Source organism: Ictalurus punctatus, chromosome 12, assembly GCF_001660625.3.
Source record: "Ictalurus punctatus breed USDA103 chromosome 12, Coco_2.0, whole genome shotgun sequence".
Classification (NCBI taxonomy): Eukaryota; Metazoa; Chordata; class Actinopteri; order Siluriformes; family Ictaluridae; genus Ictalurus; species Ictalurus punctatus.
Window position 1 is genome coordinate 19139568 of NC_030427.2, and position 18345 is coordinate 19157912.

At 39.0% G+C, this 18345-nt stretch overlaps 1 protein-coding gene across 2 annotated transcripts in view; it reads left to right on the forward strand.

Moving 5' to 3' along the window:
- Positions 1 to 14992, forward strand: part of cers2a (ceramide synthase 2a) — a 32234-nt gene extending 17242 nt beyond the window's left edge. For both annotated transcript variants that reach the window (XM_017481224.3, XM_017481225.3), the window contains exons 3-11: positions 356 to 473; positions 2042 to 2160; positions 3031 to 3088; positions 3176 to 3226; positions 4824 to 4916; positions 7528 to 7656; positions 10489 to 10595; positions 10785 to 10938; positions 12441 to 14992. In XM_017481224.3, coding sequence (XP_017336713.1) covers positions 356 to 473; positions 2042 to 2160; positions 3031 to 3088; positions 3176 to 3226; positions 4824 to 4916; positions 7528 to 7656; positions 10489 to 10595; positions 10785 to 10938; positions 12441 to 12596 — 985 coding nt within the window. In that variant the 3' untranslated portion in view covers positions 12597 to 14992. The remainder of the gene's footprint in view (positions 1 to 355; positions 474 to 2041; positions 2161 to 3030; positions 3089 to 3175; positions 3227 to 4823; positions 4917 to 7527; positions 7657 to 10488; positions 10596 to 10784; positions 10939 to 12440) is intronic.
- Positions 14993 to 18345: the final 3353 nt, after the last annotated feature.

An 18345-nucleotide genomic window follows, 5' to 3' on the forward strand; every position in this document is an offset into this window, starting at 1 on the left:
GCGTTTTGCTCAGGAAGGAATATGATCACTCTGCTTACCACACGAGAATCCTGTACAACCTTAAAAATATGATAGTCTTTATTGGTCACACTTACAGTAGAGCACAGTGAAAATGTTTTCGTCGCATACCCCAGCCTGTTAGGAAGTTGGGGTCAGAGCGCCCTCATGATACGGCGCCCCTGGAGCAGAGAGGGTTAAGGGCCTTGCTCAAGAGCCCAACAGTGGCAACTTGGCAGTGCTGGGGCTTGAACCCTCGACCTTCCGATCAGTAACCCAGTGCCTTAACCACCAAGTGACCACTGCCCAATGCACATATAAGAGATTTTTATAGTAATTGTGAATTGTGTACGTGTAGGACAGTGGCACTTCGACTGGCCTCGGCGATGGGAGTGACTGAGAAGGTGAGAGTGCGGGCGACACCCAATCCAACGCTGGAGTCGTACTTCTGCACCACGAGTAAACATCCAGCACAGGTATGACATATATAACCTTCTGCATAATACAACAATAAAGAGTTGAGTACAGTGTGGTGTTATTTAACCAAGAAAGTGTATAATCATTGATAATGTAAAGCACAAGGTTTATTTAACATTCATGGAAGGAGTCTCCAGCCTCAGGACTTTGTACCAGTCTGATTTTAAGCTTTTCCTTTAGAGTTTTCCCTGCAGGAGAGAGAGAGAGGGGGCTTTTTGTTTTGCAGTTTATTTGTAACTTGACAAGCTGCATTTTTAAAATCTTTAAGCAAGATGAACTTTGATAAATTGCTGTGGTATAAGTGGAACAGAACATGTCATGCTACAGCATGCTAACCCATCATTGATTAGTTAACTGTAACATTGGATTTAGAATTATTAAACATATTTCTAGGCAGTTTTTAACACATTAAAAGCTTGAAATGGCCTATTGGAAGATATGTTTTGATCAATTTAAGCATATATTTAAATGGAGTGCAGAAAGTTCAGTTCTTTTAAATCTCTACTGAACACTAATTCGATCACGCCTGGATTATGGATGCATAGTGTATGGATCAGGCAGGAAATCCTATATCTGACTCTTGGACACAGTGCATCATCAAGGCTGGCATTAGGGACCTTTAGAACGTCACCAACTCTAAGTTTGTATGTAGAAGCAAATGAACTTTCTCTGGAGAACAGACGCCTCAAACTAGCCGTACAATATACAACAACGCTGAAGACCAATAAAGAGAACCCAGCTTACCATCCTGTTTTCTTAACCCCTTCTTCAAGCCTATACGAACAAAAACTAAGACATATTCGACCTTTTGGACTATGGATCAAACCATGTATAATCCCCTCCGGTAACTTTAAAAAAAACAAACAAAAGTAATTTCAGACCTAACAAGAAACAAAAAATCTCAAACTCACCCAAATGACTTTCAACAACAACTCTACATTAGAGCAATCTATCCATCACACCCCTAAATATACAGATCAAACAAAATCTGAAGACCATGTATCTTCTGCATTCGTGATCAACCACCAACAAAAAAGGAATATCTATCCCCAACCACAGCTCAGTTTTTACAGCAGAGGCAAACGCTATTGTCTTAGCACTGGACTTCATGAAGACTATGCAACAGAAAAACTTTCTGATAATTACAGATTCAAAATCATGTCTTCAAGCAATGTTATCCCTAAAAAATGATCACCTAACAGTACCTCCAATACCTTCCACTGACCAAAAACCCATAATAAACTCGTATATTAGCAACACATGGCAAGCCGAGTGGGACCAGTGTGCCATTAACAAACTCCAGGAAATCAGCCCTTTGTTGGCAAAAGAAATGTTTCTCTGTTTTCAAATCGCTGGAACCAGATGGTCTACACCCGCTGTCGAATACATCACTCCGGGATGACACACAAGTTTTTAATGGGAGATAAATCTGACTGTATTGTGGATATTTTCACTTTCTAAGATCTAAGATGTGAGTTTGTTTGTTTGTTTGTTTGTTTTTTTTAAAAACTTTTTTTGCAGTGTGTTTCACGCTTTTACTCCCCCTCTGTTTTCTGTATCTGTACAGAGTGTGGTGGAGAGTTTAAGTAAACAGACAGGGAATTCCCAGCAGCAGGTGCAGAGGTGGTTCCGGAGACGGCGCAACCAGGAGCGACCCAATCAGCTTAAGAAGTTCAGGGAAGCAAGGTACATGCAAAACATGAAGTATTTACATACAGGTGTTGAAAATGGCCATTAACAACTCTCTGACCCCTGGAATCTTCTGCCTTTGACCTTTCATATCAAGTGTACGTCAGACAGGAGCGCAGTTTTGGCTTATCTACGTGCAGGACAGGACAAAAAGCCTCCTCAAAACTTAACTTCTAGTAGTGATTATTTCAGCATTGAATTTATTAATGATGTCGCACACCACAATAGTGGTTAATGGCACATATGAATGTAGACACTTGAGGCTTTAAGAATTTCATTTGTCATAAGTATTTCTTTTATTTTACTTCGATGTTTTAATTGTATTGTGGCAGTTGTATACAGTGTTTTACCATCAAAAGCTTTAGTCGTGCTGTCCGTTTTATCTCTGCACCAGTGTTATTGGGTAGAAGTGTGAATTGTTTGCCCAGCAGGGAGCTCACACCCCTCCACTTTCCCATTGCCCTTCTCACCACAGAGTCACGATACTCTACACACAGAAACCCAACAGTGTCCTGGCTAATCTTATAACAGACTTGCGGCAATAACATAATTCATTTGTTTATACTGATTGAAAATATCCAGTGTGTTGTCCAGTGTACTGTGAGAAAGGCTTAATGATATAAAATAATTTAGTGAAAATATTTTACAGTTGTTTTGTTTTGAACATACCTTCATAGACAAATGAGCATTTCAAAATTGTAGGGATATTCTTTCTTTCTTTTTTTTTTTTTTAAACAGAAATTTGTAAACACTTATTTGTAACAATAACTGATTTGCTTGATTATGCATTTGGTAAGATTAAGGTATTTTAAGATCGAGCTACAACATGGCTGAGAATTTGCTGAGAATCTCTGTGTTTTCTTGCAGTTGGAGATTTACATTCTACCTTCTTGCGTTCTTTGCTGGACTGGCTGTTCTCATTGACGTGAGTACATCTGAACTTGGCCTGAACCCAGAGAAACTGCATTATGCGTGTATGTGAATATATAACACTGTGTATCTGTGTGCGCAGAAACCCTGGTTCTTCAAAATGGAGGAGGTGTGGAATGGATTCCCAACACTGGTAATGTTCTCTAACATCAATTTGGTCCAGAGGGTTGACATGAATCAATTATTTTGTTATGCTTCTTAATGTTTTTTTTTTTTTTTTTTTAAATCCAATATTCTCCCAGTATAGTTGTAGCCACATCTGAGTCACATCTATCACATGGTCAGGACTAGCACATGATTCCTTCGAGACGTGTGTGTGTCAGCTGCACGTGCTAGACGTGTTTGTAAGATAGAGCTGACTGCCCTGTTTCATAGGAATGAGCTAACAGATTGCTGTGTTTGGTGTCAAGAGAGAGGGACGCCATCTTTCCCATCCAGAACAGAACCGCTTTTGCTGTTCTTCACTCTCAGACACACAGCACACAAGGATTCGAACTCGAAATCTCCCAGTGATGGGGTAAGCGCGTAATGCTTAAGCTACGAGTCATAAGTAGCAGTTCTGGAGGGCCGAAGTCCAGCACAGTTTGATGATTACCTTGCTCAAAGGCTTAGCATTTCTGGTAGAGCAGGGAAATGACCCTTGTCTCCAGGAGTAATCAGTTATTCCAGCAACTAAAAGGACACTTTAGACAGCAGTCTCTTCCACCTTAATGAGTACGTCTGTGTTGTGGTTCTTATTTAGTATTCAGGATCAGATATTGCAGTATTTTCAGGACTGCAAGATGAAAGGTTTTTTTTTTTTTTTAGCAGGCTCTACAGTGCCTTTATATATAAAACTTTTGCATCCAGACAATTAAATCAACATGGGACCCACTATTTTTGGATTCAGGAATATGGCACAAATAAATACACAGAGTACACTATATGTCCAAGAGTATGTGGACACCTGTCCATCACACCTGTCTGAAGGTTCTACCACAAAGTTGGAAGCTCACAATTGAATAGAATGTCTTTGTAGCATTACAGTTTCCCTTCACTGGAACTGAGACCCAAACCTGTTCCAGCATGACACAAAGTACACAAAGTACACAAAGTGAGCTCCTTGAAGACATGGTGTGTCTTCATGGTCTTAAGGTTGGAAGAAGGTGGAAGAACTCGATTGTCCTGCACAGAGTCCTCACCTCAACCCCACTGAACACCTTTGGGATGAACTGAAACTGGAGCCTCCTCGACATCCCAACATTAGCACCTGACCTCAACCTCACTAATGCTCTTGTAGCTGAATGAACACAAATCCCCACAGCCACGCCCCAAAATCTAGTGGAAACCCTTCCCAGAAGAGTGGAGCTTATTATAACATAAAAAAGGGAAATAAATCTGGAATGAGATGTTCAAGTGATGGTCAAGTGCCTACATACTTTTGGCCATATAGTACAGCAATGTAAAAAAATAAAATAAAAACAACACATTTTCGCCTATGCCAGAGGTGAGGTAGCATCAGCCTGCAAAATCACAGAGGTATCAGTCAATCAGACGATTGCAGAGTTGGTTAAATAATAGTTTGGTCGGTAATTTTCTTAAGGGAGGGATCTGAATTTACCCCAGTAAATCTAATCCTGAATTTAACTGATAATGGTGGATTTAACATTTTCTCTCTCTCTCTCTCTCTCTCTCTCTCTCTCTCTCTCTCTCTCTCTCTCTCTCTCTCTCTCTCTCTCTCTCTCTCTCAGAATGTGCTGCCTTCTCAGTACTGGTATTACATGATCGAGCTGGGTTTCTACATGTCACTCCTCTTCAGTGTGGCATCCGACGTGAAGAGAAAAGTATGTATCCTACAGTAGATGTGTACATCTGCTACAGAGAATCATTTTCAGAAGTTTTCATCACCTCTTCATTTCATTTTAAAGATGGCATTAAATTAAAGAAATGTTTATGATGCTCTTCACCAGGCTTGTTGTTCGAACTGTAAGTTACCAGAATGCTCTTTTGATAATTTTTTTTGTCTGTCTTTGTTTTTTTTACTCTGACCTGGATACATGTCCTCTGCATAATGTTAACAATATATATATACACATACACATTTTTCATCATAGTATAGCGTCTCTCACACATGATTTTTAGTAAAAAACAGATTACACTATTGTATTAGAAGTATAGGTGAATAGCACAAAGCTCAATTGTGTGTTCAGGTATGGGTGGTTATGTATTTATTTTTAGCTTAGCATCTTTTAAATAATCATAATAATTCAAAAACACAGAAGCGATCGTGTAAAATCCAGCCTTAAACTCTTAACTAGTAACAACCAGTTGGCCAAGAAATTACACTTTTAAGTGTTATTTAAAACATCACTTCCATTTATGGCATTTGTCAGACAGCCTTATCTATAGAAATGAAAGAACGTTTATTTCATTTAAATAGCTGAGCAGTTGAGGGTTAAGAGCCTTTATTCAAATATGCCTTTATTTATTTATTTATTTTTATGAAGGCATATACATGTCGAAACTAAATGCGATGGGGAAGATTACTTGGGGTTGGGTTTTTTTTTTTTTTTTTTTTTTTTTTTTTTTTTTTTTTTTCGTGAAAGACAGTTTCGCTACAGACAGTCAGACACAAGTATTAAAAAGTATTTGGTTATCAAATTAGCTGCTTAGACACACCCTTTGCCTGGTGAACACCTGCAGTTTAGCAGAACAATTTTCTGCAAGAAGCTAGAAACTCACCTTGACAAATGACTACATACAAAATTACAAAACCTTGTTTTATATTTCCTTTCCGATGTCGGTAGCAATTCGAAAATAAATGATTTATATGGTTACTGGTATCTGTAGTTCTATTATAATCAGGCATAACATGAAGTCTAATATTCACAATAGCTATGAAGTCACTTGATCTCGAGCAGGCAATACAGTATTAAAGGTATTTGTTTATTTTGTTGTTGCTCAGAGCTGTAATTGGTTTATGTGATGCTGTGTAGTGTATAGTAGTGGTCGAGCGATAGTGGATTTTACCAATACGTAAGTTGGGCAGGACCTGCCGATAACCGATTAATTAACCGATAGTTTTTAAAGTTGATACTGAATGAAAACACAACATTCAAAGTAAAATATTGCTGAAGTTTATTACAGAAATAAGTAGTACTGACGGCACCATGAAAATGTACTGTACTTTTTAAAATATAAATATTACTATATATATTGCCTATTAATAAATATTAGAGTAAATAAAAGATATACATCCAAACGGAACCAAAAAGCAACACTCCAAAAAACAAATAAAAATATTGACGTCCAAAATGAATCCAAAAACACTTCAAATAACACAACAAAGTTTGTCAGTGATGGTTTTTATATCGCCTCTAGCGGCCGCTCTCGTACTGTATAATGACAGCGGACCTTCTCAGCTGCTCCACAATGGACGCAACCGGGAAAAACTTTATCGGTTCAGCAATAGTTTATCAGTGTTGATTAATCTTCAAAACCGCTCAATCGGTCATGCTCTAGTGTGTAATAAGTATTGTTTTATTGCTGGACTTTTGTGTTGAGCAGAATTCAATGTTTAAAATAAAGCAGAGTAAATATTGACTGGTTTGTTCATGAAATAAACCCCAAGTGCATCATCAACTGGGAAGCCATCTCCTGATATCTGGAATAACCGTAGTCCTGCTCAATACAAAACTATTTCTGTTTCCCATCTTACATAATCTCTCCTACAAAATCTTTTGGCACTCAGACTTGTTATTGTTTAACTCTGTAGCTCTGCTGTGAAGCTTGTCTGAACTTCGGAACTTTCTAATTCGACACTAACACCAAACCTCATTTAAAATGAGAATTTAAATCGTGCAGCTGGACGGTCGTGCAAACAGGAAAGCCTTTACAAGAATGAAAAGCTGCATTTGAAAATGCAAAACAAGCAGCGCACTTCACTCCGCTGGCAGTTTGGGTTTCGTCTCGCGCCTCGCAAACGTAGGCTAGCAGAGGAACGTTCATATTCTGTGTAAGGTAGTAAAACAGTTTGTGACAGGGTAACAATCAATGGTTGAATATGGTTATGTAACAAGGTTATGTAAATTGATGCACATGATTAGCGTGAGTAAATTCCTCTGATCATACTCCTGGCACAGGATCTCTGACATGCACCAGTTGTCTACTTGGTAACTTCAGTTCTCAGCACAGCTTCGGCTGGTGCAGAAAATGACAATTTATAACCTTTGCTTTGTTTTTAATACAGTAGTAAAGTATAACACCAGTACTATATATGTACAAATTATTCAGTAGATATATTGTCTTCTACTCCCATGGAGCTTTAAAAAGCATGGCCACTGCACGACAAGAAGTGTGGATCATTTGGTAGATAATTTGCTTCTGATGATGCATTCTCTCTCTTTCTCTCTCTCTCTCTCTCTCTCTCTCTCTCTCTCTCTCTCTCTCTCTCAGGACTTTAAGGAGCAGATTGTTCACCATGTTGCCACCATTATTTTGATCAGTTTCTCCTGGTGTGTGAACTACATTCGAGCAGGAACTCTGATCATGCTAGTGCACGATGCCGCAGATTATCTGCTTGAGGTATGACTTCAATCTCATCACCCATCACTTGATCAGGGTTGGGGTCAGGGGTAGAGCCGATCCCATCAGGCAGGAATACAGTCTGGATGGGACGCCGGTTTATTGCAGGTCAACACTCAATGCTCAATTTAGCATAACCAATCCAATGACCGGATGGGAGGAAGTTGGAGAATCTGGTGGAACCACGCATACACACGTGAGGGAGAACATGCAAAACTCTGCACAGACTGTAACCTGAGCTCAGGAGCTGAGAGGCTGCAACACAACCTGCTGCACCACAGGCAGTAATCTAGAGTTTTCTCATGTAGTACTCTGTAGAGCTGAGCACTGGGGCAGAATTCACTATTTCTGTCATTGTCGTTGTGTTCATATCCATCATATCCTCTGTTTGGTTATAAATAACATAAATATGTCATACAGTCACAGCAAAGAATGGGAAAATCATCAGTAGTGTGGCACTAATTAGGATTTGGTGATCTAATGATATCGATATTGTGATAAATTGTTTTAGAGCTCATGATATCATTTTATTATATCTAAAATTGTGACAGAAAAAAAAACCTGTTTTCTGTTGTTAAATTTTTTTTAAATATAAATGATGTAAATAGTTGCATAAAAATTTCTTCATTAATAATAATAATAATAATAATAATAATAATAATAATTTTAGATTATTTCTAATATGTTTAAAATGCTGGCCGTTTGTGAGCAAACCTATATATTGTGTTACATATCGTGTATCTTAGAAATGCCTCCTTGAGGATTGTGATAGATTTTCGTTATATTGCCCACCCCTACTCGTGAATAAGAATAAGTAGCCGATCGTAGAAAAAGAGGTTTTCCAGAATACGGCTAGACAAAATGATGTGCACTGGGGGAAATTCCTCTTAGCAGCACATAGCAGGAGCTTATTGTGCATCTTTCTGCATTAGTGTGTGAGCAGGGCAGCAAGCAGAACTTTGCATTCTCTTATTCACTGCAAGTTTTTTTTTTGTTTGTTTTTTTTTACTGGAAATTTCCAAATTTAGGATGGACATTTGAGAATTTACTTCTCACGTGCGTCATCAGGGGAAGGTTTTTAGAATATACGAACCGGGACGTCTTGCTGTAGATGGTAAGATATGAGCAGGCATGTTTACGAAAGCTGCCGTCTTGACAATAGCCACTTTTTATTACCAGTCCGTCCTGGATTTGACGATCGCAGAAATGAACGCAAAATCATGCAAACTCCGCAGTATTTTGAGGAGCTTGCAGTTTTACAATTTTACTGTGGATTTGGGATGAAACGAGTCATGTGACATCATCACAAGGCGCATTCAGTCAGTGCTCTCGTCAATTCATGTGCGTCGAACAGGAGTACAGTTAAAAGGTCTCATTTACCAACAAACAGCGCGAAAGTCCGTGCAAAACTATTTAGCGCAGTTGTGATTTCGCCAATTCTTTTGGGGGGGAAATGAAAGAAAATTTGAAAAGAGAAGCTGCAGGAATAATGAGCATTTTTGGCCTCAACAATCCAACAGTCACCAAAAAAAACCCCACAAAATCCTGTATGGACTGACTTGTGACTGTAATGGTATTGCTAATTCACAAGGCCGTAACCACATCCTGATCACTGGGGCAGACCAGACCATTTGGTGGGGATGGGGCCACAAATGTAATCATCCTTTTTAGTTCTCGATGTAATAAAGACCCAAATGTGTTCTCACATAATGCAAGTCCTTTATATTTAGGACCAAAATAGGTCAGTGTGTATTTCAATACAAAAACAAGTTAGATTACATGGCATTAGGTTTATTATATAATAAACTCTGGCATTAGGTTTATTATATTTCAGATGTACTCACTCTCTACCCACAGGCAGGCCTTTCATCTTATTATGCGCACATAATATGAATAATATGTTCCAAACAGTAGAGCAGACCAAATATGAATTACAAAACTTCCACTGTGTATATACTGCTAACCGATAACAGAATTTTCATATTTAGACGCTGTCTTTGGTGGTTACAGCCCTGCTAATACAAACGATAATATCGGGTTATTGTGGGTTTTGTGTCAGGAACTCGCGCCACAGTAGATTTCGATCTCGGAAAAAACCTGACCTCCGACTCGGGGAAAACTGCAACGAGACGATCATTCAACCCCGGAATTTCACCTTGCCCGAGTTCTCTATGACACGAAACGTAATGGTCAACAGTAAACAGATTTGCCTTTGCATCATTTACTACTTGGTAAAACTGTGTGTGAAAACATGTTTTAACAGCTTTGTAAGGTTAGATTTGTCACGTAAGTCAGTTGATTTCAGCTCTACTGCACTAATACCATGGTGAGAGATCATTTTTAGGAGCAAAGGAGAACAAGATCATTTGGCAGAAATAGAAATTCATGTAGATCTTTTTAATATGTCTGTTGAAATCAGAGACTAGCCGCACAAATATGACATTGCTCTGGATCAATCTGGGATACTTTTAAGTTTAAATCGAACCGTGTCCTGGAACTTCCCGTGTTTGGACTACAGTGGATTTCAGCATTAAACAAGGCTTTAAGATATACATGGTTCCCTGATAGATCAGTCTGAAACAAAAATATTCTAAACATAATACATTAGGGTTAAATGTGAAATTCAAGTTATTTTAATCAAATCCAGTTTGTTTGCGAGATCGTAAGGACAGTGTTCATCTGTATCTGTTTTAGTTTTAATATCACAAGAAGTAAAATGCAGTTTTTAATAAAGAGCTATCTAGCTCTGACTCCTGGTGTAATCTCAGAGACACGACACTGGAGATAACCGTGTCTCTGTCTCTCTCGCCCTCCTCCTCTGCCCTGTTTTAGTCGGCCAAAATGTTTAACTACGCCGGCTGGAGAAAGACGTGTAACTACATCTTCATCATCTTTGCTGTCGTCTTCTTCATCACACGACTCGTGATCTTACCGTTCTGGTGAGAGATTCATTTACTGGTCAGACGTCTCATGCTGTGATAGACATGTGGTGTTTTTTTCTTTTTTGTTACTTCATTATCCATTTTATTTTTAATCGACAAACCAGATTTAATTCGTTGTGATTTTATTTTAGTGCAACGAATCCAGTTCGTTAGTTTTACTTCGTATCTACTCTGTTTCTCTTTCAGGATCATGCACTGTACGTGGGTCTATCCAGTGACCATCTATCGTCCCTTCTTTGGTTATTACTTCTTCAACGGGCTTATGATGGTGCTTCAGTGCCTACACATCTTCTGGTTTGCGCTCATTCTGCGCATGGCCATCAAGTTCCTCCCAGGCAATGTGAGTCTCTCTCTCTCTCTCTCTCTCTCTCTCTCTCTCTCTCACTCAACACTTCTTTTATCCATGTCTTAAAAACATGCAGCTTTAGTTCATCCCCTTCCACTGATGAGCTGAAATCTTACACGATTATTTACCGACACCTGAATTTCTCTGCGGAACTGAGAATTTAGCCATACGTAGTGTAAAATATAACAAAAGATGCTCGAAATCTTTATCATTTATATTAATCGTGTCTGAGACTAGTCGACGGAAATGTTTTAACCAGCGTTTCATCAAAAAACTCGTCCGTGACGTGAGCTGTGAACTAGGGACGGGCTTATTTGATCGACAAGCCGATCTGGAGACCTGGTTAGAGGGAAAGAGCTCCATCTTAATCTTTGGATCAACATAGAGACCGCTTTGAGGAGGACAGCACCGTCTGCCCTGTACATGCTGTACTACTTACTCCTTTACTAATAAAACACCCAATAATTAGCCACAAATAAAGCAACTTAACCAACTGACACGTTCATATCAATGCCTTCAATAAAATAGATAAATGCACTGTATGGCCAAAAACAAGCGCATCACAAATATATCCTTATAAACATTTCCAGTGTGTCAGTGAGGAAACTTTCTTTTAGCTACTAGATTTCAGAAGGTAAGACCAACTCGCCCCGCTGCTAGAAAATGTAGATAAGATAACAGCTTCTTGTAATAACCTTTAGTAACACTTATAAAAATCTAATTGAGAGACTGACTCAGAGTTTCCTGTTATCAGGTTCATTAAATCCATATAAATGCACTGATTGATGTATAGGTGGACTTTTGCGTAGCTATCAGAATATCTAGTACTTTGCTCTTTATTAGATTGGCTCCTTGTGCTGGCAAATAAGTCCAGAAAGCTGTTGTGTAGTGATGCGATCACGCACTGGCAGCGTATAACCAAATAAAAGCTGTGCATTAGGATGCAATAAAATGAAATGTGAATGATTAAACAGCAGCTCTCCGGTGCACAGGGTTGCTAGGTCTTCGGCCGCTTCTCAAGAACCGCACAGATAGACCTGAGATTAGCCCAAACAATTCGGAACTTTTTTCTTCTTCTTCTTCAATGACATTTTTCGTCTCAAAGCCTTACTTCAAAACTCTGTCAATTGTGCGTATAAAGGACAATCCTGGCAACCCTGCTGGTGTGGTGGTTTTTTTTTTTAAACGTCTAAAGCATCTCCTGATTCCAGAGAACAAGGACATTGTTGTTTTTTTCAGAGGCTGCGTGGGTTTGATTAAATTTATACGTTTATTATACCTCGCGTAATGTAAGCCATATTTAATGACACTGCCAACGTTATTGCGCAGCGTGTTGAGCGTGTGAAATGTTAAACGTGCAGGTGTATCACACCATAAGAGGTGTATATACACCGTATCGTTCCACACCCCTCACTACGTCAACAGGACAATTACTAGTAATGCATCCTCTACTTTTTTTTCCCCCTCTACATGTCACTGAATTCTTTTTCATGCAGCACATTGTGGAAGACGAGCGGAGCGACAGAGAAGAGACGGACGACTCTGAGGACGAGGACAAGGCGCAGGAGAGCGAGAGACGGCCCAAGACGAAAAATGGACCGCTGCAGAATGGCTACTCTGCCTCAAACAACAACCACCGCAAGATGGAGTGATGAGGGGAAAGAGGATGAGCGGAGGTGTAGTTCTCCCATGCCCTCTATGATACATACACACACACACACACACACACACACACACACACACACAGACTAATATATTGAGGCAGTGATAGAAGCAGCTAGTTTGGAAAATTGGTTTAAACATATTATACAGTCACACGTTTTCATTACATTTGACCAAGTATTCGGTTCACTCAAACACTAATCACCAAAAACGAATTATGTTCCAGATGAAATCATCATAAAGGTCAACTTCAGTAAATGCACTAAATTCTGTGCGATCTCGAGGCATTGAATCTTCCTTGACCCGCTTCGCGCATGACCCTGCATACTGCCTGGTGAATGTGAAACCCTCACTCATCTTTCTTTCTAGCCTTACTGCTGGTGTTTCTCATCACACGTGATCTCGGTGTGTAAATACGTCTCGTGAAGATTTGCTAAGCTTGAAGGGTACCAATCTTTGGCTTTGTATTTTGCAAGCAACTTTACAGATTTTCCTGACATCGAACTCTCGCTAAGTCTCCAAACACATTCCTAGTGTATGTATGAACACACACACACACACACCTCTGCACTGTCGTCAGGCCTCCTGTGTACTGCCCCCATTTCAGTTGCACTATCGTATCGTTTTGCTATGCACTACCACTGCCTTAGAGATTATCTCCTAGAATGTGTTGTTCAAGGACCACAAACTAACCGATCGACATCCCGCTTAAACACACCTGATGATACCGTTCTGTTAAGTCGCGCTGTTCTGTGCAGGACAACTGGCAATCTCTTTACCCCCCATCTCGCCCCATCATGAAGCTGAATGTTCAATTATTCCTCGTTTGGTGCCTTGTTTCTCCAGCATCGCGATATCTTCATTGTCTCGCATCGGAATCTGTCGAATCCAGCTTTAGCTGTTATTGGCGAATTCAGTACACGCACACGTCGTGAAACTCCTCTCAGTTAAAGATGTGCTCCAAATCAATTCGTGACATTTCAATCTTCCTCATGTTATTTGAATGTTCGTCTCGGTCTTTATTTACAAGGATTACTCGGATTAATATGATTTTACTGTATGTTTGGGTTGTTTCTGATTTTTTTTTATGTTTGTTTTCATTATTTTACTAGAGGTCCACATTTATTCGTTAAGATTCCAAGAAGTTCCAGGGTTTTGTTTTTTATTTTAAAGAAAAACGCCACCACAGTTTCTTGGCGAGGACGCTTTCGTTGTTCAATATGTTGTGACGGATTATTCTACGTTTCGGTAAATTGGATTAAGAACAGTTTCTGCTCTGTATGGAGTCAGCTGTTGGGGGAGGGGGACTTTTTATTTCTGTTCAGCATCCGGTTCACAAACAGGAAAAACAAAGATGTTTTACCAAATAAGGTCTTAGAAGGTAACGGTCTAGTCTATCTACCTATCCAATGGTTTTCGTATCAGTCGTAGTATTAATACGATGAAGAGTCAGTATTCATCACTCGTCTGACTTCAGATGCACTTTATAAGACGTGGCGCGTAGAAATAAAGCCAGAGTTAAACTGGAGATTTGAAGTGCTTTTATAGTCGAGTCGGTTTGTAAGCACTGCGCATGTGTAAAACTCGTACAGTTCAACTAGGCTGAAATAGACTCCGGAGGTTTATGGGTTTCACAGTTAAACATCTGTAAAGTCCTCCTGTAACGCTGTAAACTGTCTCAGAGCTCAACGGCTCACAAACCCACTGAACTCTACATTATAATCCAGTGTTGGAAGTAAAAGATTAGAAAATAAACGAGACTAGGAATAAGATTATACGTAAGGTTTACATGTCGTGGTCATGTTGTTTATTACGCTGCAGCTGTTGACTGTGATTCTTTTTGTTTCTTGTTTTCTTGCTGCTTGTAAGCGCTTCATTTCTAAACTGCGATTGCGTTCGCTTCTACTTGCTCGTTCTTGTCTTGTTCTCCAAGCTCGCATCCTTTACCTTCACGGTACAAAGCGTTCATGACGGTGGGCTTGGCTTCATCCCGAATACTCTGAAGCAGCCACGTTTTATTTAACTACACGCGGTAATTGGAAGAAATTCTACGCGGTGTAGATGATGTCACCCTGAATCTAAAAAGCAAACCATTACCGACGCTGATCTGATGAGATTAAACTTTAGACTGCAATTACTCTCTTCTCTCCCGACCACCCCCCTTTTTCATTTTGGTTCATCTCTTTTCTGTTCTCGCCTCTCCTCCTTATCTAAATTAATCACCCCTTACATCCTAATGTCCAAACCAATCTGACCAAATGAGATCTCACCATCTGTTGTCTACATACCTGATACACACACAGAAACACATCATCAGTGTCAAAACTGGCAGTGTTTATTGTATCATGTTTATGCAACCTAAGATAAAAGACTGTGGATAACCAAACTTTTGGGCTTTGTGTATTTGTTTCCGCTGTGGTTGTGGTTTGGGGAAGAGGGAAGATCCTATTATCTGACATTATAGCTGAATCTGCTTAGTAGTAGAAATACAACACCTATTTGTATCATATGAGTCCATCCTTGATTTTATGAAACATCAAACACACAGAAAATGAGTGTGTGTGTGTGTGTGTGTGTGTGTGTGTGTGTGTGTGGATTTTGAATATTTGTAGTTTACTAGTAATAGTCTGTACGTTTTAAAGTAAACAACACCATTGTACATTTATATACAGTCATGGGGAAAAGAAAGTAAATCATCATCTTCCAACTTCTATAAACAAACAAATAACTTCAGGTGTAAACAACAACAAAAAACAAACAGCTTTCACTATGTAGTGCTTTTTTTTTTTTTTCTTCTTTTTTGTTATTAATATGAAACGACCGGGTGTTCCAAATGTACATGTGGAGTTGGAATAAATAAGCCATCATATGATTTGAATCTGATCGATCAAGATTCGCATTAGTGAGTCTGTTTACACGTACAGTGGTGCTTGAAAGTTTGTGAACCTATTAGAATGTTCTATATTTCTGCATTAATATGACCTGAAACATGATCAGATTTTCAGTCCTAAAAGTAGACCAGGAGAACCTAAAACTATTCTACTTGCTCGTTTATTTATTGAGCTGGTAAAAGTATGTGAAGCTCTAGGATTAGCGGTTAATTTTGAAGGTGGGCTGGCTCCAGGAAGCAGCTGTCTCTGGGTCTGTCCGTCTCGGGTAGGTCTGAGGGGATGTAGAGGTGATGTGCCTCTTATGTCTTTCTTGATGTCTGTCTTCTCTACCTGTAACATTAAAAACACTGTGTCAGTTGACAAGCAACCTATAGATTTCACTGTATGGCTTTATGTCTGTTTTACTAGTAACGTTTGCCTAAACACACCTTCTGAAACGGGTCATGCCACTCTTTCAGGTCATGTTTTCTCTTTTAAATTTGTACATATTTTACAGTTACTCTACAGTCAAAACAGCCCTGGTTACTTTCAGTCTCCATTTGTACCATCTTAGTTTTTGTTTGGTCATTTTTGCCCACGGCTTGCCCACAGTCAGTGGGTAGAAAGATTGAAAAGATGGAAATTTACCAGACAATTGGGTTCACATGTGGCGAGTAGCTTTACTTATCAAAACAAAAACATGTTTTTCTTTACTTCATAAACAATGTAGTAAAGTGAATTGAAGTGCACCTATCATGGTTCTGAAACGGGCCTAATTTTGTTTTAAAGATCTCATACAAAAATTTACATGCATCCAAGGACAAAAAACACTTTAATGTGCTTATAATTTATACTGCAGCATTACCTTTTTTTGCCCCAGTGTCAAAAACGACTCGTTAAATGATTCGTTCTAAAGGATTCATTCTAAACTCCTCCTTTCAGAGAGCACACTCTATTTGAACGCCCGCTATCTGAACGATTTTCAGCTCAGTTTGTTCGCGAGCAGTCGATGAAGACCAGAGTCGGGGCTTTTTGTTACAATTTTTGTTACAAACCTATGCAGGTTAGTACAGGAAGTAAAGTCTGGAATTACTAACGACTCGTTTCAGCTGTTCAGAATCGGCTCCTTCTTTTGGGAGTCATTACCGCCATTTGTCGTGCGTTTTGATTTTTGAAATTGTGCAGACTTTTTAACATTCACAAACAGCTCTATAACACTACATGAAAGATAATATTAAAAAAAAAAAACATAATAGGTGAACTTTAAGGAAACACTTGACTATTTTTACTGGAGCCTATAGACGTGCTTGTGTGTTCTTCACCAGCAACTTTGCAATCTCATTTATAGTCTCCGGTTTCTGCACCTGGACGCCCTCTTCAATACATTTACTTCAATTAAGTCATTAGAGAGCAGCTCTATGCCGGGTTTTACAGCACTTTCCTATGAATTACTGTACGTGAAAGCTTTTTTAGTAGGATTGAAATTTAATTTTGCACCGGCTTGTTTAACATAAAAATCCATTTTATGATCAGCAAACCATGCATATCTCAGTTCTATCATTTCCAATAACTAGATCAAACAGATGTTGTCAGAGCTCTATTGTCTATTCTGTTCTTTACTATGAAATAAGTTTACTGTGAGGAGGAAAAAAGCGAGGAAAAGTAGAGAAAATGCTATTTGAGAGAGTTTTATCTCCCTCTAAAACACAATTTGCAATAGAATGTAAACTTTAGCTTTTATTCAGGCCTAAAGCTGAAGACCTATCACTATTTCTTATTGTTCATTAGTTGCAGTAAATGTTTTATTAATGTTAAATCAAATTCATATCATAAATAAATTGGCAATTTTATCTAGTTATATTATCGTCATTTATTAATTTTGTATTGTATATTTACATAAAAACGGATTGTTCCTGTTTAATAAACTTAAGAGAGAGAATTTTCTCTCAGAAACAGATCTTTCTCGCCACCTACAGTAACCCCCTGGTACTTCATTGCTCATCACCTTGATATGCCCGAGTTCAGACGGTAATAAATTGGCTTGTAAACAGAAACTGGGAAAACATGCTTGGTCTTGATTGGTTGGTTACTTACTGTTTCTCAGCAGCTAGTGGCCACTAAAAACACAAAAACTAAGGAATTAATTGATTACAAATTAAAAATATTAAAGGGCCATTCAAACCAATGAATGTATACAAAATATGAGTGGACAACATGGTGCCCAGCCACTAGAGGGCCTCACAGGAGCCCCGCCCAGCCACTAGAGGGCCTCACAGGAGCCCCGCCCAGCCACTAGAGGGCCCCACTGTCTTATTACCAATCCCTTCTGGTCTAGTGGCATACACCAAGCTCAACTTATTCAATTTATTATTTATAAAGCAACAACTACCATTGTCCAATGTGCTTTACATTAAAGAATAAATTACCATCAAATACAATCAAGACTGACACAAAGTCACACATGAAACATAAACAGAGCATATACAGTAAAGCATCACATCACAAACTGTAGATCAGATCAAATAGAAATGTTTTTAGCTTGGATTTAAAAATCTTTAGTGTGGGGTCCAGTTTTAATTTGAATTGGCCGGCAGTTCCAAAGTTTAGGAGCGGTTACGGCGATACCCAATCACCGCTAGACTTAAACTTTGACTTTGGAACAACTAAAAGGCTTTGATCGGCAGACCCAAGAGCTCTCACTGGGTGGTGATCTATCAGCAGGTCGGAGAGGTGTAAGCCGTTTTGAGATTTAAAAACCAGTAAGAGCACTTTAAAATCAATTATATAGCGAACAGGTAGCCAATGTAAAGACCATAGAACTGGGGTTGACTGTCTCTTTAAACAGTCTGGAAGATTCTATGAATTCATG